The sequence below is a fragment of the Epinephelus moara genome, chromosome 7 (genome assembly GCF_006386435.1).
Source record: "Epinephelus moara isolate mb chromosome 7, YSFRI_EMoa_1.0, whole genome shotgun sequence".
NCBI lineage: Eukaryota > Metazoa > Chordata > Actinopteri > Perciformes > Serranidae > Epinephelus > Epinephelus moara.
This window is the reverse complement of record NC_065512.1, coordinates 11,093,670-11,108,806: the sequence shown is the minus strand read 5'-3', so window position 1 is coordinate 11,108,806 and position 15,137 is coordinate 11,093,670. Positions and strand designations below refer to the sequence as shown.

At 43.2% G+C, this 15,137-nt stretch overlaps 1 protein-coding gene across 2 annotated transcripts in view; it reads right to left on the bottom strand.

Annotated features, from left to right (window-relative positions):
• Positions 1-14,569, bottom strand: part of wdr3 (WD repeat domain 3) — a 15,287-nt gene extending 718 nt beyond the window's left edge. The window contains exons 1-26 of one of the 2 annotated variants that reach the window (XM_050048094.1): positions 14,477-14,569; positions 12,434-12,635; positions 12,134-12,343; positions 11,795-11,913; positions 11,542-11,620; positions 11,052-11,147; positions 10,758-10,859; positions 9,807-9,908; positions 8,558-8,658; positions 8,294-8,398; positions 7,951-8,181; positions 7,767-7,860; positions 7,571-7,672; positions 7,325-7,407; positions 6,148-6,286; positions 5,959-6,015; positions 5,532-5,632; positions 3,624-3,735; positions 3,245-3,379; positions 3,089-3,139; positions 2,834-2,899; positions 2,487-2,579; positions 2,264-2,314; positions 2,106-2,149; positions 1,885-2,013; positions 208-301 (exon numbers count right to left, since the gene is read on the bottom strand). In XM_050048094.1, the coding sequence (XP_049904051.1) occupies positions 208-301; positions 1,885-2,013; positions 2,106-2,149; positions 2,264-2,314; positions 2,487-2,579; positions 2,834-2,899; positions 3,089-3,139; positions 3,245-3,379; positions 3,624-3,735; positions 5,532-5,632; positions 5,959-6,015; positions 6,148-6,286; positions 7,325-7,407; positions 7,571-7,672; positions 7,767-7,860; positions 7,951-8,181; positions 8,294-8,398; positions 8,558-8,658; positions 9,807-9,908; positions 10,758-10,859; positions 11,052-11,147; positions 11,542-11,620; positions 11,795-11,913; positions 12,134-12,343; positions 12,434-12,607 (2,670 nt within the window). In that variant the 5' untranslated portion in view covers positions 12,608-12,635; positions 14,477-14,569. Of the gene's footprint in view, positions 1-207; positions 302-1,884; positions 2,014-2,105; positions 2,150-2,263; positions 2,315-2,486; positions 2,580-2,833; positions 2,900-3,088; positions 3,140-3,244; positions 3,380-3,623; positions 3,736-5,531; positions 5,633-5,958; positions 6,016-6,147; positions 6,287-7,324; positions 7,408-7,570; positions 7,673-7,766; positions 7,861-7,950; positions 8,182-8,293; positions 8,399-8,557; positions 8,659-9,806; positions 9,909-10,757; positions 10,860-11,051; positions 11,148-11,541; positions 11,621-11,794; positions 11,914-12,133; positions 12,344-12,433; positions 12,652-14,476 lie in introns of both variants that reach the window. The other variant, XM_050048095.1, reaches the window with a different exon arrangement.
• Between the last annotated feature and the right edge of the window lie 568 nt (positions 14,570-15,137).

The following is a 15,137-nucleotide window of genomic DNA, read 5'->3' as shown; positions in this document are numbered from 1 at the left end:
ACACAGACTGTAGACCCCTCTGTCTGCTTCTCTCTGGAATCACTCTTTCATTTCTCCAAAAATATGATAATATTTCTTCAAGGAGTGCAGTTAGTTACAGTGTGGGCTCCATGCTTACTCAACCAGCTTGTTGGACCATCACAAAGGGGCGGGGCTTAGCAAGGTCAGTTCTTAGTGACAGGATTCTCCTCTCTAGATGTCACTTACTCTGATTTCTCGCACTTTTGAGACAGTGTTGGTCCGTAGCTCGTCTATGACAGACAGCAGCATCTGGTTACTGGAGATCTGACCAAAGTGGATCCTAGAAAGAAACAGACAACAACACTTGATCACCTGAACAATCAACAGCAGCTTGAACAGATCTACATTACACAATTTGCTCCGCCATCTCAGGAAAGGCAATAGACAGGCTAGAGATAGAAGAGTCTTCTAATTATCCACAAAACAGTATTTCTGTCTTATTACCCTGAATACTGAATGCTCTCAAACACTTTAATCAGATAATTCTGTAGCCCCTTTAAATTAGCTCAGGCCTGTCCACACGTTCTCTTAGGTCACTGTAAACACATCTTTTACAAAACTCCATCCAGGGCGGAGATTTGAAGTGTTTTCAGTGTTGACAGAGAAAACTAAGGTTTTAGCTTGTGACATCAGAGTGCCCCGTTATCTCCTTTCTGAGGCCTCCTGATTGGCCTCCTTCTTCTTCACCACCTTCTTCTTCTTGTTCTTCTTCACTACCACTGTCCTCTTCTTCACCACTACCTCCACCACCGTCTTCTTCTTCTTCTTCACCACCTTCTTCTTCTTGTTCTTCTTCACCACTACCTCCACCGTCTTCTTCTTCACCACCATTGTCTTCTTCTTCACCACCTTCTCCTTCTTCACCACCATTGTCTTCTTCTTCACCACCTTCTCCTTCTTCACCACCATTGTCTTCTTCTTCACCACCTTCTTCTTCTTGTTCTTCTTCACCACTACCTCCACCGTCTTCTTCTTCACCACGTTTGTCTTCTTCTTCACCACCTTCTCCTTCTTCACCACCATTGTCTTCTTCTTCACCACCTTCTCCTTCTTCACCACCATTGTCTTCTTCTTCACCACCTTCTTCTTCTTGTTCTTCTTCACCACTACCTCCACCGTCTTCTTCTTCACCACGTCTTCTTCTTCACCACCTTCTCCTTCTTCACCACCATTGTCTTCTTCTTCACCACCTTGTCCTTCTTCACCACCACTGTCTTCTTCTCCACCTTCTTCACCACCACTGTCTTCTTCTTCTCCATCTTCACCACCACTGTCTTCTTCTCCACCTTCTTCACCACCACTGTCTTCTTCTCCACCTTCTTCTTCTTCACCCACTTCTTCTTCTTCACCCACTTCTTCTTTTTCTTAACCCACTTCTTCTTCTTCTTGTTCTTCTTCACCCACTTCTTCTTCTTCACCCACTACTTCTTCTTCACCTTTTCCCCTTCTTCTTCATCACCACCTCCCTCTTCTCCTTCACCACCTTCACCTTCTACTTCTTCTTCTTATCCTCCCTTTCTTCAGCACCTTCTTCTTTGTATGGTTTTAGGTTTGCGGCTCTATAGCTGCCTGTTGGTTTGATGCTTTTGCATTTTAATTTTGACTAAGATTTTCTTATAACAGTGCTCTTGTGGACAGGAATTTTTTGGGGGAAACAAAGGAGGGAAGAAGTGTTTTCAAAATACCTCTATATGTGTGGGCTAGACATTTTTATTTGGCTAAAACAAATTTTTCTTCATGAATTCAACGTAACACAGGCTGAGTAACTGATATACAAAAGGTCATTTTGTGAAGTGAAGTATTCCTTTACCAAACAAACACACAACCTCCCTCTTATTTACACACACAGTTCTCTACACTCACTTGAGGAGGAAGAACAGGCAGCGGCAGACCAGCTCCACCTCCAGGCCCTGCTTGATGTAGCTGTTGAACAGCTTCAGCAGCTCGGGGATGTATGGGAACGGTAACACCAGCAGGGAAACCTCCAGCTCACTGGGGATCACAAAAACCCACTGATTGTGTTCATATGAACAGAGCACTGCAGATGGTGATGAACTGTAGGAGTTAACAGGCTCAAGTCTTACCTCGATCTGACCTTCTTTATGACGTCTAAAACGTAGCGAGACGGCTGAGAGAGAAACAAAGACAGACTCAGTTACCTACAGCTGATTATTGAAATCAATGTTCAGTTATTGGAGGTGATGTTGGTTAGACATTTATTTTTTCTCATTGTTCAACTTACTGTAACATTTCCAAAGGCCACGAGGATGGGGTTAGGTTGTGGTGGAGGAAGCTGCAAAACAACATCAGATTTGTTTAATGAATCAAAATGCTAACATCATTAATATGCACAAATAAATACCATAAAGAAGCTGAAAAAGTTTCCCATCTTGCATCAAAAATGACACAATGTTTAAGGATTTTTAAGCTCCACGCCCCTCTCCTCTCCTGGTTCATGTCTCTACCTCATTGCCTGCTGTCTGACAGGCGTATTTATACTCCTCCATCTTCCTGTTTTCTTCTTTGTAAAGCTCCAGAGCCTCCATGATTCGCTCTGCCTGCAAAAACAAATCAAAAACATCAACAATAATTATAACAAACATGCTAATTCACAGCTGTCACGGTCTATGAAGCAATAGGTCAGTCTAAATGGTCAAGTAATCCCTTTTTTTTTACCTGCTTTAGGAACACATAAATATGACTTGCTTTAGCCAATCACATGAGTATTTTAATGTCAGTGTTGTCAACTACAACTTTAAACTATCCAGCATTAGCATCCAAGCAACATCCAGGAAGTGCTGAGTCCACTCACAGCTTTGACGGTCTCAATGGTCTTCTTGCCGGCTGGTGCTGCCTCTCCTTCAGTCTCTCCAGGTACCTGAAGATAAAACAAGTTCATGCATCACTGACATCCATCTAACACAAAATTCGAACTGATTTTTCCTTCATTTAAACAAGCAGCAGGGACTGAGTATCTGCATTTCCACCACCAAAATCTCAACCATCACTTGAACAAGGCGACTGTAAAACTATATTACTCAAGTACAGGTAATGACTGAGCTCTCACCACAGGAGCATCTCCTTTGGCCATGCTCTCCTCAAACTCTGCTTCTCGCTCCTGTAAATATAAAAACAGGGTCATTTAGAGACACAAAGAAACTGTGTGTGTATGTGTTTGAATCATGGTTGGATCTGTCCGTGTCCACCCTGTCCTCCACCTCACCATCTCTCGCTCCTCCTCCAGGATGATGGGCTCCCTGGTCCTCTCCCACAGACGCAGGGATTTGTCGTGGGATGACGACACAATGTGGTCGCCGTTTGGGCTGATGGTCAGACACCAGACCTCCCGATGATGACCCTGTGAGGTAGAGAGAAAAGCCAAATGTCAGCCTGGAGGTGTTTGGTCCTTGTTACAGTGGAAGAGTTTTATGCTTTGTCAGCAACTGTTCATAATTTAGTTTTTGACTCTCTGTTTATCAAATCTAATATACAGCTGACAAGCGAAGTGTGGTCACCATCAGAGATGTGAAGTAAGCCTGCCACAAGACCATTGATCTAAGACATTGGACCCCAAATATGAAGGGTAAGGAGCAGAGCGTCACCTCTAGTGTCTGAATGTGCTCAAACTTGTCGGCGTCCCACTGTTTAATCTTCTTGTCCTTCCCTGCTGTGAAGAACAGATGAGTCTTGGGGACGAACTGGAGGAACATGACGCTGTGGAGAGCAAACAGAATGAGCAACGAGAGTCGGCTGAGTGAAGAGATAAATTAGAAAATAAATACAAAGCTCGAAAGTAAGATCTTTTTCAATTCACTACAACTACTGAAATTAAAAAAAAATCATCACATTTCCATCTAGGGGCTTTTCTTTCTTTAAAAAAAAACAGCATTGTGTGCCTCCATCTGGTAAACTCCTGTTACCATCTGGGGTCTTTTATTTTGAAAGACAAGCCTTGTCCAGGGCCCTTGGTAAAACTTTTGTTACTATTTGGGCTCTTTTAATTTGAAAATCAACAAGCGAGCATTGTCCAGGGCCCCACAGTAAACTCCTCATACCAACTGGTGGCTTTTATTTTGAAAATCCTGGCTTTTCTAAGGCCCCTAGTAAACTAATGTTACCATCCAGGGTCTTTCATTTTGAAAATCCAGCCTTGTTCAGAGCCCTTGGTAAACTAATGTTACCATCTGGGGTTTTTTATTTTGAAAATCCAGCCTTGTCCTGGGCCCCCTGGTAAACCGATGATACCATTTGGAGTCTTTTACTTTGACAATCCTTGCTTGTCCAAGGCCCTTAGTAAACCACAGATACCATCCGGGGTAACGGTAAATGGACCTGCATTGTATAGCGCCTTTCTAGTCCTCCGACCACTTAAAGCGCAGTTTTTTTTTTACACTACGAGTCACATTCACCCATTCACACACACATTCATACACTGGTGGCCGAGATTACCATACAAGGTGCACCTGCTACTCAGTCACTCACACACCAATGGAACAGCCATCAGGAGCAATTTAGGGTTCAGTATCTTGCTCAAGGATACTTCGGCATGCAGACAGGAGGAGCCGTGGATCTTCCAATTGGTGGACAATCCACTCTACCTCTGAACCTTTAATTTTGAAAGTCAAGCCTTGTTCAGGGCCCTAGGTAAACCACTATTACCATCTGGGCTCTTTTATTTTGAATGTCAAACATTGTCCAGGGCCCTTGGGAAACTAATGTTGCCATCTGGTGTCTTTATTTTGAAAAACTAGCATTGGCCCACAGTAAACTCCTCATACCAACTCCTGGCTTTTACTTTGAAAATCCAGTCACTTCAATAGCCCTTGGTAAACTAATGTTGTCATCTGGGGCCTTTTTAAAAAAAAAAAAAAAAAAAAACTGGCATTGTCCAGGGCCCTCTGTAAACTCCAATACCAACTGCCGGCTTTTATTTTGAAAATCCTGGCCTGTCCGAGGCCCCTGGTAAACTAATGTTATCATCTGGGGCCTCTTATTTTGAAAAACTTGCATTGTCCAGGGCCCTCTGTAAACTCCGATACCAACTGCTGGCTTTTATTTTGAAAATCCTGGCTTGTCTGAGGCCCCTGGTAAACTACTGTTACCATCTTTGGGGCTTATTTTCTGAAAAACGTACCAACATCAGAGCTAACGCTGTGAGCTCTGGTGTGATTTGGATCACAATAGTGTGAATTCACACAACTAAGTGAAGACAGATTCACTTCAACATTAAATAAGGAGAGAACAAGATTAAACACCAAAGACAGAAGTGAGATGATCCATGAGAGAACAGATGAGCGGCGAGATGACAGAGCAGCTGGTGTGAAGTCACAGGGCAGTGCGAGTTAAAAGGACATGGATCAGAGTCCCTGACCACAACACATGAAGTCACAGCTGGAAACTCAACAGCCTAGAAAATGATGTCATCACCAAATATTTGATCAAATAAAAACAGATTTAGTTCCAACGAACACACGACATGTTTGCTTTGAGTCCGTGTTGTTGGGCGTTACCTGTCGTCATGAGCAAACATGGAGCGGTGACAGTCGCCAAAGTCCAAACCCCAGATCTTCACGTTTCTGTCAGCGGAGCCGGTGGCGATAAGCGTGCTATCCTGGTGAACAGAGACACGAGGTCAGAGCGTGGGAGGCAGGACGGGGGGGTCAGATGAGTTAAAGTTTGTTCCACAAACTGATGTAATGACAGTCATTACCGAGTGAACATCAAAACTGCATCTTATCCAACACCAAGAACAAATGTGGGAAGATATTTAAAGGTTCCCTGTGGAGTTTTTAACCTCTAGTAATGCTTCTTTAAATTTCAAAAACCTGAAACAAATGTTCACGGCTGTTTACTGTGATACTCTCACGAAATAAAGTGTGTTATACCCTTTGTTATTGAGGCCGACAAGCAGCTGATAGTTAAAGCTTTTGTACTCACGTGTGAGATGTCCAGACAAAGTACAGGCAGCTTGTGTCCGTACAGAGACAAGAAGAACTGGAGCAGCCAGACGGAGAAAGGTTCAGTTACAACAGAATATATGACACTATTAATGACGCACTTATACACTGAATATGCCAACATTATTTTATTGAATACAGGCAGAGCTATTAATATAAATGTACGTACCTTGAGTGTGTCTGTGTAGAAGACTTTGACGGTGCAGTCTAACAACGACACAGCCAGCAGTCTGTGGTCAGGAGAAAACTTCACACACAAGACATCTTCCTCCAGCTGCAGAGTGCGGGTGTGCTTCACTGTCAGCCTCCTGTAGCACACACAAAATAAAATTCCTTGTTTGCACGTGGAAGGGCAGAGAGGTGTGCTCTCTCCACCTTAGGCTTTCTGCGTAGGCCTAAAAGGCAGAGGGGCCCTAGAACAGAGCCATATCGGCAAATATAATACTGCAAATGGAAAAAGTTTTCTTTGACTAAAGTGGTCCTGACTGAGCCACAGTGTTGGTTCGGTATCATAACCACGGCAGAACCCCAGATTCACAGAGTATTGGTGTAGCTGTAGCTGTCGCTGTTTTGGTTGCCTAAAAAAGTCTTATTCAGCATTTGATTGTAGTAAAAGACCCTCTAAGGAGACGAATGTTCAGTTTTTCCATTAAGTACATTTTGTTTTAATGGTTTTAAGCCTGTTTTTCGCTAGCAAAAATTAGCATTAGCCTTAGAATAATCCCGGTGAACTAGAGGTTGACATTTTTGCGGGAGTCCCACGGGTCACGTGATTCCCGTGGGACTCCCACGGGATGGGAATCAGTTTCACTATTCGTCACGTGATTGGGATGGGATGGGAAAAAAGTCAACGGAAGCGGGCGGGACTGGGAATCATAATTAGGCCTGTCGCATATGCGATAAGTAGGTTAATTGCACAGTAAATTAAAAAGGAGACGGTAACTTTTCCGGCCACAATTAACTGTCATATTCATGCGTGTTTGTTTTCCTCGTTTCTCTCCACCAAAGAGACTGGACGACAAGAGTGTTCACTGCCGTGCATCGTCTGGCAGCCAGGTGAGTTGGTTCATTAGGGTAATAAACGGAGGGAAAACTCTTGTCATTGAGTGTCTTTGTTTCTGTGGGGGAGGCGGGGCTATGGGCTACACACACACAGAGTGTGATCATAGTGAGGGGGAGACGAGGCGGAGAAATAAGACAATTGAGCCTAAGAGAAAGACATGGAACTTGTTCCTAAGCCAAGACAGAAGGGAGCCCAGTAATTTGGACGAGCCGGTGTGCCGGGTTTGTTGTAAAACCATCTCAACACGATCATTATTTTTATACAGTCTATGGTGGTGACTTACTTTTGTCCACTCTCTTTGTCCTTCATCAGCTCAAACTCCCAGAACTTCACTGTCTTATCTGCACCTCCTGTGACGAGCCCCCTCTACAGGAATTAGACACACACACACGACGAATGAGACAAGCAATAAAAGACAGCTGTTTTTATGATCTATGTGAGGTATGATATAGTAAGAGATAAAGAAAAACGATAAGGTCAGGTTGGACTGCAGATAAATGGACAGAGTGTTGGCGGTTGTCTGGTTTACCTGGTCTGGGGCCAGGCACAGGGACCACAGAGCTCCGTCATGAGCATCCACTGTCTCCAAGAGGCTTCCTGAGGCCAACTCGAAGATCTGCAGCTTCCCGCTCTGACAGGAAAAACAGCAGTGAGCACAACACATGAACTAAAATAGTGTCCCTGTCCCCTCGTCTCATGGAAGAACTTCCGAATGAAGGTAATACCTTAGTCCCCAGGATGATCTGTCTGTCTCCAGGTACGAAGAGCGAGCAGAGGGCGTACTCACAGGCCATGGTGCGAATCACCTGCAGAGTTGACCTGTAACAGAGGGGCGGGACTTCTTGTTAGACCACCACTCAGTTTTTATCAGCTTTGTCACATTCATCAAAGACCTGTGAGACTTTTCACCTGTTCCAAACTTTGACTGTGTCCCCAGAGGCGGAGAGGACGGCCAGGTTGTCCGAGCTGAAGGCCAGCGTACGGACGTCTGTGCGGTGGCCGCCGAGCGTGAGGCGAGCCGTCTTGTTGGCTGTGGGGGTCTTGTCTGAAGTCTTCAGGCTGTAGGTCTCGACGGTGTTGTTCTGCAGCAGCAGCGCCACCTTCAGCTCACCACCTGCACACATCAGGCAGTCCACCCACCTGAGAGGGGACGGAGGCGATGAGTGTACCGACTTCGGTAACTAATGCACCCGTTGGTCACATGTTCACCTCTCTGACCTCTAAGCTGCTTCATGTTCGGCTCCACACTGACCTGATCTTGGCGGAGGCCTTGATGTTGGTCAGTCTGAGGATCTCATCCTTCAGCATCCTCTCCACCACCGGCTCTGCTGCCTCCTCGCCTGCATCTTCCTGAGCTCTACAGCAGGGGGCAGCAACACATCAAGCTTCAGCGTTTAACTGGGTAGTTTTAGAAGTGGGTTCAATGCTGGATAAAGTGCTTAAAAATATGAATATAAGGAGCAGCAGGATGTGTCTCAACCTTTCAAATGAACTAAACAGAAATAACTGTCATTACTTTGCTGCCTTCTTTTTGGCTTTCTTCAGCTTCTTGGTCATTTTCTTCTGCACTTCCTCCTCTGACAGCACAGTGAAGAGCTCCAGGACTGAATCATTGCCCTGATGACACATGAACACAGATATGTATAGAATTAAGAGCCAACAAAATATTATATTTAATAACTAGATAATTGTATTTCCTGCAGAAAATACATGTGAATGCTAAAAGCTGAACTGAATCTCAAAGCGGTGTGGGACAACTGATGATTTGGGGTCCCAAAGGCTGTGGGGCCCCTGAGGGTGATGCTTTCAGGTCCCTGAGGTTGTGGGACCTCGAGAGGTTTGGGGCCATTGATTATGTGGGGTAATTGAGACTGAGGATCTGAGGTCTCTGTTTGTACAGGGCCTCTGAAGGTGTGGGGCCCCTGAGTGTAGTATGTATAGCATAGTATGCAAAGAGCCAGGGTCACAGTATTCACAGTAATAATGCATTTGAATGTCATTTACTGTAATTAACAAAAAGTGCATCAAACACAATGTAAATCTCTCTGTGTGATTCCATCTTCAGGATCGTGACACATCAGACCAGCTTCATGACACTAACACAGACAGTAATGACGCACTCTGCCTCATTTCACCTCATCTTAACTGAACACACTGTGAAATCTCCAGCTGACAGCCAGCTGAGCTCAGACAGGAACAATCATCCTGCATCAAAGGAAATAACTCTGCAGTTAATGTTTTTAATCCGAAACAAACATTATGGAAACACAAACAAAACAAACCAGGCAAAAAACAAATTTAACAAAACTGTGAATCATTAATCATTTTGTCATGTGGTCACAAGACAAAATGATTAAAGGACAAATATTTGAGGCCGCATCTGTAAAGTTTTTCTTTAATTTGCACTGTGGTAGAAACTTAATGAAAGAAATCAGGACTTCACTGAGATTAACAGCCACTGAGGAGGGCCAATTACAGCCAACAGTGCTGGAAAAAACTGTGACCTCAAATGTCATCTTGACGTCTGACATCAAAATTATTCTGCCAAAGAAACTAAGGCTGCACCCACGCCTGTGCCTTTTCATTTTAAAAACCGTACACATATATCCATCTTGAGACACTTAAAAACATCCACTGTGTGTGTTACATTTGGTTTGGTCAGAAAATCTAAATGATTCCTGAAAAGACGCCAACAGCCTCCGCTCCGCATGCTCCAGACATTTTATCATCTTTTAGAGGAAACATGGAGACACTTGGACACTCACGTGGCAGGCGATGACTCTGGCCCTGGCGTCTGCTGTCAGCGAGACGACTCGGTCTCGGGCCTCTCTCAGGATGGAGCCGGCTTTCTTACAACTCAGGATCCGCTGAGAGAGGAAGAAACAGAGAGAGGACAACATTTAAAGCCAAGTAGGAGCAGAGGAGATTTATTTGAGGTCAAAACGGTGCGCTGTGAAAATGCTTTCCAAAACACAGCAGCATCACTGTGAGGAACTCACAATTAATCGGTGTGAGGCTGAACATGAATGGTACACTTCGAAATAAATCACATTTAAACAGGGGCGCCACAGCAAGACAGTTCCTAGTTCGAAACCAGGGTGGGGAGCCTTTCTGTGTTTGCGTGTTCTCCCTGTGTCAATGTGGGTTTACTCCAGCTTCCTCCCACAGTCCAAAGACATGCAGCTTTTATTTACTTTAATTTCACAGATAAGAAACAATAAACTGTGAAGATATTAAAGCCTCCACAGAAATAGCATATTAAGTCTTGTGTGTGATTTATCCTGGCTTCATATGAGCAGAGGAAATCTCCGCTCATCGCTAGGCTAATTTGTACAATGTAAAATGCCATAGGCTTGTGCTAATAACGTTAGCATGTTGTATTTGTGGGGAAAATGTGTCCAGATAAAGACAAGTGTTTGTCTGTGAATGCTGTGAGTTATAGTGAAGCTGATTTGTGTATTTGGGTTTGAAATTGTCTCTATTAAGCCATGTTTAATGTGAGTTTAATGTGTGTTTTGAATCAACTAAACTTTACAGCACTTCACAGAAACCTCTCCGCTGACTAGTGTTTTGAAAGTGTAACTGCAGAGCGACACAGACACCACCGCAGACAACTCACACACACTCTGAATTTCACATAGAGCCCCTTTAATAACGGCACTGTTTTACCGCTACTGTTGTTTTTCTCATTGATACATCATTGACTTCACTCGTACCTCTTCAGGACTTTCATCCACGTCGTCCTGGTTTTCTTCCTCGTCATCATCATCCAGCAGAGTTTTCCCCTTCTTCACCTTGGGCTCACCCTCAGCTTTCTCCTGAACAGACACACAGACTTTACAACAACTGTGGCGACATCACTTTTATTTATTGATCCCTTTTGGTGAAGTTTCCGTAGCTGGAGCTTTTATTCGACCATGGCGCTCCAGCTAACTTCAGTTAGTCACTGACTGGGAACAGAAAAACTGGCATGTACTGAGAGCAGAGTGTCCAGCTGTGCTCTTCCTCACCTCCTGCAGGTAGTTAATGTCCCAGGCTCGGAGCTCACTGTCTGCTGAGCCTGTTAACAGCCTGTTCTCCTGGTTCAGCAGCACCATGCCCCACACCTAACACACACACACACAGAAAAATAAACACTGTCACATAGATTCATCTCATTAATACAGGAAGGACAGTGTCAAGTTAAACACAATATTAACGTTCCAGTAGGTTGTGTTTTAACCATTCACAAAAAGCCCCCGCAAGATTGTCAAAGACGGGGAGATTAGCCAGAGACCAAAACTGTTTTTCATACCAGGCTGTAAACATGTTTATTTCTGCTGTTAACATGGGGGTCTATGGGGATTGACTCGCTCTTGGAGCCTGCCTCTAGTGGCCATTAGAGGAACTGCAGTTTTAGGCACTTCTGCGTTGGCTTTATTTTACAGCCCTGAAAGGTTTCCACTTGGTTTGCACATCTGTTTGTTTATGTTAATGATCACAGAGTACGAAGCCCCTCACCTCACTGCGATGGCCCACCATGGTCTTGAAGCAGTGCTGCGTGTCGAGGTCCCACCACTTCACAAAACTGTCCTTGGAGCTGTACGGCAGCAGAGCACACAGACACACACACACACTGTGTCAGTAACACCGCTGTCAGTGATCACAGTGGACATAACTCTCTGTGTCTTTGCTCTTTAACTAATAATGACTTGTCGTGAGTGTAATAATGTTTTGTTTGCTCAGCTCAGGCATCAGGTGAAAAGTGTGTTACCTTGTGACCAGGAGGTTCTTGTCTTTGAGGAACAAGGCCTGTGTGATGACGTCTTTATGGCCTCTCAGCCTGTACAGCCCACACTCGTTGATGATGTCCCACACGATCACATCTGTGTCCTGAGAGACGAAAAGGTTATAACATACTCATCGTGTGCTGTAACAAATAGGCACCAAATTAGTAGCTCAGATTGGAATCAGTTGGACACAAAAAAAGGATTTGCGTGGATTTTTGAGAGCACACAAAGTCCTCCAACCATGTGAAACTCAGATTATCACCTACGTGTAATTACATTTTTATCATAATCTGAAAAGCTGGCGTCTCCTCATCCCGACTCACCTTGGACCCAGTGACGAGCCGAGCTCCGAGTGCGTCATAGTGCATGACGCTGACAGCAGACTTGTGCCCATTAAAGGAGACGTTGCTTTCGCCGCTCATCAGGCTAAAGATTCGCACAGCACCATCCTCGTAACCCACGGCGATGTGGATGCCATCGGGCGAGGGGCAGAGGAAGGTCACCTCGTGTTTCTGGCCCTGCAGGATCAGGACCTAGACAGAAGGACAGACGCTGAATGAAAACTGGAAAAGACCTGAGTCAGAACAAGTTGTCCTCCACTACCGTCATAACCAAAACCTCACCTTCTCTCCTTTTCGGACATCCCAGATGAACACGTGTTCACATGCAGCCACAGCGACGTAGCGGCCCTTCTCTCCCCCTCGGAGGGTCACATATACGATGTTTGCTTTTTGGCTTCCAATGACTCCGAACACTGCGCTGGCGACGTAGCGCAGGTACTGCTTGGTCAACCCCATGACCGGCAGTCTTGGGTGATGATGAATCCTGTTTCACAAGAACACTTTGATTGATTACTTAAAAAAAAACTGTGGTATTCCTAAACTGAGTGAGTCTGAGGTATTTTATCTCTACTCATAGTGCCTTTATCTTACTTTATTTAGTGCTTATTCTCCCCTGAATATTAGTGATGGACCAAAACGAACAAACCAATCTAGAACGACTCTGATGTCTTGTATGTAACGGGTCAACCTGTTGAATGTCCGAGTGCTCATGAATCATCTATTCTTTACCACTCACTGTTATGAGGTAGATCCGTCCAGAGAAATTTGTTTTTTGTGGATAAAATAGATTCAAAATGATGACAAATTTAACTCTTTTTCCCGCTGCTCATTTTGTTGTTATGAAGTTAAGAAGTGCAGCGACGACACTGAATGAACGAGTACTTTTTATTCGACTATATGTATTTTTAACAGCTTACGTTACCTTGTAGGTTAAGATTATTACTACAAAAGATAAATAAATTAATAAATGATGATATATTATTAGGCTGTAAACGAAGCTAACTGGCAGTACGTAAAGTAATTAAAACTAGCTCCACCAGCTGCAACATATATATGAATCTAAAGTGGCTGATTCTGCATAATGAGTACTTTTACTTTCTGTAATTTAAGGATACTTTTAAGTTGCACAAAACACCTTAAGTTTTTTCCTTAAGTATGACACTTAATGCTTAATTTCTCTTTAGCTGAGGGACGTACACAGTTGTACTAATCCCTTAAAAGGTTTCCTTAGTTTAAGGAAAAACATTAAGACATTTACTGTGTTGAAAGAGATTTTACAGCGTTAAAAGTTTCCATGGAGATTGTTTGTTTGCTTGGACGATATCACAAAGTTGGCTTATAGTTAGATATTGCAAAAACAGCAGACAAGGAAACCATATTGGTCAGAGGAGGAGAAGATTTTACTTCTGGAGGAATACAGTCATAGAAAGCACAAACTACAAAGTAATTTTGATCCCAAAATATCAGAAAACAACTGCAGAGACATTGCAACAGAAATTAAATCAACTCTATAGTGTAAAATCAAAATGGTTTATCACCATAAACTCAGTCATGTTGCAGTTAAGACAGTGTGAGATGTACCTTAACATATTTTTTTTACCTTTCTTTGCGCAACAGTCTCGGGATTCTTAAAGTATAAGACCAAGACAAGCAAAACATTTTAGGGAAGACTCAAGTGTGTTTTGTGCAACCAATTTCATTTTAAGAAAACCTTAACCAACACGTTAAGGACCATCTGAACTTGAGGTGTTTTGTGCAACCCGCCCCTGAATACTCCTTCCAACACTGATCATAATGCAGACTTTACAATACTTTCTAATGTGTCTGAAGCTGTCCACAGTGAGATGACAGTATTTTGTGCTGCTTTCACCTCCGATAGTGTCATTTTAATATCAATACAGGTTTATTACGAGTTTTCCTTAACTAATATTTGTCTTTTCAGATTTTAAATAATCGATAAATCCCCTAAATGCTTTCTTCTAATACATGTTTAGCTTAATAAAAGCATGTCGAGCTATGTAAGTCAGAGGAGCGTTTGTTTTGGTGCCACAAACCGCCCGCGTGGTCGGAGTTTAGAGCCTCTGACACAGGCATTAACACAATACATGACAGACCCCGCCTGCCCGGCTATCCCTGTACCTCAAATCGAGCACAGCTAACCCGGACACACCGCTTCTTCCTGAACCCACGTGGTGAAGCTGCTGGATAAATGTGGCTCCTTTAGTCAGATATGATGTAGATTAATGTCTGTGTATGCTTAGCATCAAGTTAACATGTATTTCTATGAAGTACCGTGTTCAATGTTTGGTTAGTTTCTCCTCTTACCTCTGAAATGTGTCACCGTGCTGTGCCTGTGTTGTGTTCACTGCGCTGCTGATTCAGACCCGACTAATCGATCACACATCGCAGATGGTGTCACAGATCCTTTACATAAGAAGTACTGATACACTGTATAAAATAACAATAAAAAAATCCTCTGTTAGACGTTAAATTCCTGCATTTAGAATAGTACTTAAGTCAAAGTATGTAAGTTTAATCAGGATGATGTACTTGAAATATTAAAGATAAAATAAAATAATCCTTAATTCGTCCCAAAATGGGGATATTTACAACAATCCAGCAGTAAGAGGACAGTGCAAACAGGAAGCATCAATAGGAAAAAACACAAATATATAAGCACATATTGGTAAAAAAGAGACACACAAATCAGTATAAAAAGTAAACTGTACTAAACAAAGAGTAATACAATAAGCAAACTATAAAACACAAAGCAGTAAAAAGTTAACAGCAGAAAGAAGCTTAATATAATAAAGAGACAGACTGAATGGCTGATTTTACATTAATGAACAATGTGTTATAGTACATTTAAAGTGTCTTCATATTTTATGGTATTTTTTCTATTCTATATTGATGTTCTTGACTGTTGCAGTACTTTGCCTTTATCTTGAGGTCCTCTTAACATGTTTTTTTTTTTATGTGTGCACAA